General features: G+C 45.8%; 1 protein-coding gene across 4 annotated transcripts in view; it reads right to left on the bottom strand.

Annotated features, from left to right (window-relative positions):
- Positions 1–516: 516 nt before the first annotated feature.
- The window catches only part of CA12 (carbonic anhydrase 12), a 55,503-nt gene continuing 49,848 nt past the window's right edge, over positions 517–6,171 (bottom strand). For 3 of the 4 annotated variants that reach the window (XM_055319587.1, XM_055319588.1, XM_055319584.1), the window contains 3 exons: positions 5,115–5,147; positions 4,157–4,244; positions 517–3,382 (listed from right to left, as the gene is read on the bottom strand). In XM_055319587.1, coding sequence (XP_055175562.1) covers positions 3,310–3,382; positions 4,157–4,244; positions 5,115–5,147 — 194 coding nt within the window. In that variant the 3' untranslated portion in view covers positions 517–3,309. The remainder of the gene's footprint in view (positions 3,383–4,156; positions 4,245–5,114; positions 5,148–6,171) is intronic. The other variant, XM_055319586.1, reaches the window with a different exon arrangement.

Here is a 6,171-nt window from a genome sequence, read left to right as displayed (position 1 = left end):
GCAAGATTACCCTTGGACAGTTCATCTCTTTCCATCCTTGGGCAACTGAAGTGAAAATTCGTTTGGATTTGGAAGCTTTTCTAAATAAACAAACAATGTTTGTAACCTTGTACCTGTTTGTAACCTTGACAGGATGCCTCTTTCATCAAACCAGAGGTGAAATTGCATTTAGATAAAAAATTACATGAAAGATGACAGCATGCTTGGAAAAAAATCCAAAATAGGTACCAGGCAACCAAGAGAGGCTACCAACCTACTCAGTGCAATGCCTAGTGAAGTAAAGAGGCATAAGACCCATTCTCTATATTCATGTCACTTTGATTAGGAATGCCTCCCTCTTTCCATCCTTCTGTTCAAATTTGACTTATTTTTTAAGACCCAGCTTAGATAACGTCTTCTCTCTGAGCCTTTGCCTGATTATTCTGGACTTCTCAGCTCCACAGTGTGGAGCTGATCCCAGGGCCACACACATCACAGGCCTCCATCCTCAGTAAAATGATTAAGTACATCAGTGCGTTTTCCTTTGGAGCCAGGTTATTTTTTTTTATTTTATTTATTTATTCATGAGAGACAAAGAGAGAGAGGCAGAGACACAGGCAGAGGGAGAAGCAGGCTCCATGCAGGGATCCCAGTGTGGGACTCGATCCCCGGTCTCCAGGATCACACCCTGGGCTGAAGGGGGACACTAAACCGCGGAGCCACCCAGGGATCCCCTTGAGCCAGGTGTAAAACACTATAGCCAAGTGACATTTGCTCTGATCAGTTACCTGTCACCATAGACTGGGAACTACAAAGTGCTTTGCCAACAGTAATGCTTTAACCTTTCCAAAAATTCAGTCTGATGTGAAAAACATTTTATTTATAATTTCTCATATTTATAGTTTATGTCTTCATTACAATCATTCTTATAATAAATATAGAAGTGCTAAACAGACCATCGTCACAGTGGCCTATGGTCCCTCCGAGGCAGGGACAGAGGGGTGCTGCAGATCCCGGTGCTTCCCAGTGGTGCTCAGGAGGCCTCCAGAGAGTTTAGTGAAGGGGAGAAGAATTTAAGATCTGAACTTGAAATGGGATTAATAGCCAATGCAACGAAATTCTAGAGTGCCTATTAAGGAAACAGAGTGCCTATTAAGGAAACAGGTATAAGTTTTTACTATTTGTACCAGATGATACTAAAGAAACAGAAGAAAGAGACTCAAGCTCTCTCCCATTAGTGAGAAGCAAAGAAGCCAGGGCTTTCCTGTGTCCTTTCCCCACCTGGGCCTTGTTTTTGTGATCTCTACTTGTGTACTCCGCACAGCACCCAGGCCCTCCGGGGGGTACACACGTGCCACAGTGCTGACTTCCTTTAGTGGCAGCTGTGTCAGTGGAATGAATGAGAACCTGACCAGAGGCTTCCCAATTCCAAAGCAGAGTCCTCAGGAGTCCAATACCGATTAGCAAGGAAGTTGACTGTTGATTGTTGGTCTTCTGCTTGCCTCCCTAGCTTTGCGTTATCTCAGCCACAGGGTAGTAGAAATGCCACTGTTTTCATGGCCCAGTAAATCTCACTTTCTATGAACGGCTGCTGTGCCAGGTACAATGATCTCATTGTTCTCTTGCAAAATTTGTCCATAAAAGGTAGACAGTCCCAGGGCTCTGGAGTGATTTAGGTTGGCTTCTGATTGGAAACTTTGGGCCAAAGCCAAGGAAGCATCACCTTATTCACGTTGCTCTGTCATGCGGGTTGTCCCTGTTGTCGTTTGATCAGCATCAGGCATGCTAATGGCTAGGCTAGGAATGTCACCCCAGGCTCCAGGGCTGTCAGAGGTTTTGTGTACACATGTCTGAGTGTTCATTAGGTCTTTTGTAACTCTGTTGAGCAAACTATAGCCACAAAGCCATGGGGCTTGCCATCTCTACAAAAAGTCATGATGGTAGAGAAGGGAGAAGACTTCTCAGAGTCAAAGGGAGGAGTAGAAGGAAAAATATGTTATAAAGAAACCATGCTTTGATGGGATATTCCATGCTGTCCGAATGAGATGAGGAATCAGGAAGTTCTCCGTGAACTGCAAGGTGCGGGATGAGGTCGGTAGTGGAGGCCCCTTCCCAATCATGGAACTAACTGGCCTCCATGGGGCTTTTACACCCATGAAAGGGTTAAGTCTTCTCAGAAACTGTGACTTGGGTGGAAAACCATGAAAAATTTTTGTTAACATTCCATTACTATTGCTCCCTAAATACCAGGATGCCCCCACCCTGCACAGATAGCTTCCTGCTTCCATAGCTTGAAAATAGATTGTAACCAAGCCATGCCTGAACATCCTCAAGGTCAGGGAAGTAGGTAATCCCAATTCAAGATTGGCAGGAGGGATTCCACAGAAGTGTCAGACATGAACTTTGGGCAAGAGACCAAGCTCTTCGGTCATTTTGCTTCTGCCTATTTCCTCTAGGTTCAGATGCAGTTTGGGTCATCTCAGAAGTCATGTCTACTCTAGGAGAGAGAAAACAACAGTGATTTTCAAGGAATAGCCTAATTATAAAGTCTGTGAAGTACAAAGCATAACTGCCCCATGACAGGAGGTTGGCTTTGGGCTTAATATTCTGTCCTCACACTTCTGACTCCAGTTCTGACTTCAGAGTGATTTCCTCCAGCCCTTCTGTGTCTTCTTCTCTCCCTCTCAGGTCCATTCAGTGCATTTGATCTAAAGGACAGGACTTGGGAGACGCCTTTACTGTGTTTCAAAGACTGTCTTTTTTTTTCTTTAGGTCTCTTACACCTTGACACTTTTGTATCATTCTTCCTCCCAGTTGTAAGATCAGACCAAAAGTTTTGTCATAGCAGAATGAACTCAGAGGAAGACAACAACCACTTCCCTGTGGAAAGAAACTGAGCCTCAAAGGTAAAACCTAAACAGAGAGTGCACGTTCTGGTCTGAAAGCTTGGACAAGAAGCAGAATTTCCAGGATCCTTGAAACCACACTAAAGCGAATCCCTGGATGAAAATGTTTTCTGACCTGTAACAGCCCCCAGTGGATGACTTGGTTTGTGCCCCTAGAATCCAGACAACTTAATGGTCTCACACAGATGAAGCAGACAGCTTAGAGTTCCTGCCTCATTGGTGAGTTCTTCCCATCCACACATTATCCTGGCAGTGACTGTGGCATCAGGATGGCAGGGTATCCACCTAGAGGTCCTGCAGGGGTCTGGAGCATTTGTGGGTTGAACTTCAGGCAACCCTCAGGTATTTCAAATGTCTAGGGAGCCACAGTGTGTAGTGTGCAAAGCAAAGTTCTTGCTTGGATGTGCCTGGGAGTTCTGAGGCCTCAGGCATGGGCTTCAGTCTCCTTCTTGATGGCTGGTTTGTAAATGACTCCTTTGTTGTCACCTTTTTTGCTACTGGAACAAGAAGAACACATGAGTCTCAGTTAAAAAGAAGAGGCAAACAGAGAGCAGCCTAATTCAGCTATGGAATGGGATGAATTTTAGGGGTCAGATTCCTCTCATGGGGACCTTTCCCCTGTTCTGTTGGTCTTGGGAGGAATGCCCCCCAAATAAAGCACTAACCAAGAAGGAATTTCGTCATTTTCCAACTGTTTTCTTATAACAGCTGATAGTACTAGACTTCCATTTTAAAGAAGGTCTCCTTACAACCCCAACTTCCAACCTTTGATTCCACAATATTCCTGGAAAATTGTTTTTGTATATACCAGAAAAAAATAAATTTGGTTTTAGAAAAATCAAACATGACAATAAAAACATTAGCAAAGGGCATTAATAGCTAATGTGAGTGATTGGTCAAGTTTTCCTTCATTTCTCTTTTTGGATTCAGAAACAAACAAACCAAAAAACCCAGATGTAAATATGTTAGAAAGAAGACAGCCTTACTGCTTGTGTTTAGGCAAATGCCCGTCCCCCCAAATCAAGAGACTTGTCTTAAGGTGTAAGCCACGGCAGTAGGGCCGGCAGACACACTTCTACCTCTGAGTATAATGATCCAGTGTCTCATGCAGAGGAGACTGGGGGCAACGGTGTTTGAGAAACAGCACTCCTAGGATAAGTGTCGGTACAGATGATGGGGGCTCTTCATTCTGCAGACCGCCTTCCCAGACAGATCAATCCTCATGGACAAAGAAGCTACTCAACTCTCACTCTGAACTAAACCCAGCTTACCTCTTCTTTCTTCTGAAAAGCCAAATGGACACTGCCAGGACAACACAGATGCCAAGAACGCCAGCCAGGACCACTGAGAGGATGATGCCTGGTCAAGGGGCAGTGAACATGCATTACATTCCCTCCTTCCCCTGCATCTCATCCCATGGCACATGGATGTGAAGTCAAGTGACAGCAGTGTAATCTGCCATAGAAAGCTGTAATTTCCCCATTTCTGTTCTCAGGTTCTGGTCTTTGGCTTAGTAGAACTGGCCGGATTACTTAGAGGGGGCCATTTGCAAACTGTAGTGATTCTCCAGCCAAGGTTCGCAGAGTTGCACCAGGATCATCTGAAGAACTTGTTTAGGATATAGACTGTTTTTGAGCCCGAGCATCAGAGAGAGATTCAGTATGGAGTGGGGCCCAGGAATCTGCATTTTTACAAACAGCTCTAGCTGAGGTTAATGTACATGGTTCATGAACCATACTTGGAGCAGCTCTGGGCTACAGAATAAGAATGTGCTCTATCTTGGCTGGCTGGATTTAAGGCCCACTGGGAAGCCTCTATTGGCTTGGCTTAGCTCCCATGCTCCATTGCACAGTCCTAAACATTCCAAAACAACCAGGAGCCCATTGCTGAGATCACTGAGCTAATCACCCAGCCCCCACACTGGACTGAGGTCTGTTCTTAGGCAACAGCTTCCCAACATGGCCAACAGAAGGTCTTGGTCAGGCTCATTGAATGTACGCATGCTGTAGAGTGATTAGGTCTTTCATTACAGAAGCATTTGATTGGCATTTCACTTTGAATCATAGAGTGACCTGAAGGTAGGACCCACAGCAAGGAGAGGACCAGGAGCTAGAGTGACAGCACAGAGAAGCAGGGGAAAATGGGCTTGGAAGTAATCACGGGCCCAGATCACACCAAGAATCACAGCAATCACCCAGCTGCAGCATGCAAGGCCAGCAGGCCACATACCCAGACTCAGTCCTGCGTACGTTAGGTCTTGCACTTCAAAGGGGAAAGGAAAAGGTTGAAAATTAACCACGTCAAACTATGGCAGATTTGACTAGTGTGTTGGGCCAAGCCCTACCTTTTGTTTGGCTGCAAGTACAGGGCTAATGCAGACTTTCTGGGAGTATTCACTCTTGACTCAGGTGCCTGATGGTTTAGAGCCAATTGTGCACCTCGGGAATTCACAGTCTCCCTCTCCAGTTCTCCTTTATCACAGCAGTCTCTTAGCTAGGGCAAGACTTCAGTTTTTAGTACAACATGGCTAAAGTGGAAGATGAGGAAGGGTAAGGAACAGAGTCCTCTAGGGCAGGCTATTATCTGCTTCTCAGATACCTACCCTTCTTCATTGGTAAGGAATCTGTCAGGTTCTAACTATTTGGGGCTGGCAGGGCTTAGTCTAGAGCCTGTAATTAGACTTCTGCTCCAGTCTCGTTGTCATGATTTGGTTGTTTTTGCTTTGGTCCCACTGGGCAAACTGGGGAAACCTCTCCCGATACTAGCCTCCCTTCTCTGCTATGGGAGATTGTGGCTTCTCTCAGGAAGTTACTATTGGGGTGAGTTAGGAGTCTTCAGTGGGGCTGACATAGTGCCCACTATCTGAGGTAAAAGTCTCATAGCCTCCTAGGGACCTCCTTGGGGTAGGGTCATGGGTGAACCCATCTTTCTTGAGTAAGACAGAAGAGCCCAGTCATGAAATCCCCCTGGGTTACCCCAGCATGCTTCTTCCAGCTTCTTAGAACTCCTCCCCATTCTCCCAATCAGGTCCTCCATCTACAGAAAGTCTCTGCTTTATATACAATCTTGTCTGGTGGTTTTCTGACCTCAGTAGAAACCTCTAGAACATATGTGTGTGTAGTGTGGGTGCTTGTTCCAGTTCACATTGGAAGCCAGAATTGTGCAGATAGTGGCCACCCAGCCTGACACTCAGGAGATCCTGTGCTGAGCCCACCGTGATGACTCAGACCCTGGGAGAGCCCTGGCCAGTTATGGGATGCCAGCAGAGGGCCAGGGACTTACATCT

Source organism: Nyctereutes procyonoides, unplaced genomic scaffold (genome assembly GCF_905146905.1).
Source record: "Nyctereutes procyonoides isolate TBG_1078 unplaced genomic scaffold, NYPRO_anot_genome, whole genome shotgun sequence".
Classification (NCBI taxonomy): domain Eukaryota; kingdom Metazoa; phylum Chordata; class Mammalia; order Carnivora; family Canidae; genus Nyctereutes; species Nyctereutes procyonoides.
This window is presented reverse-complemented; position numbering and strand designations above follow the sequence as displayed.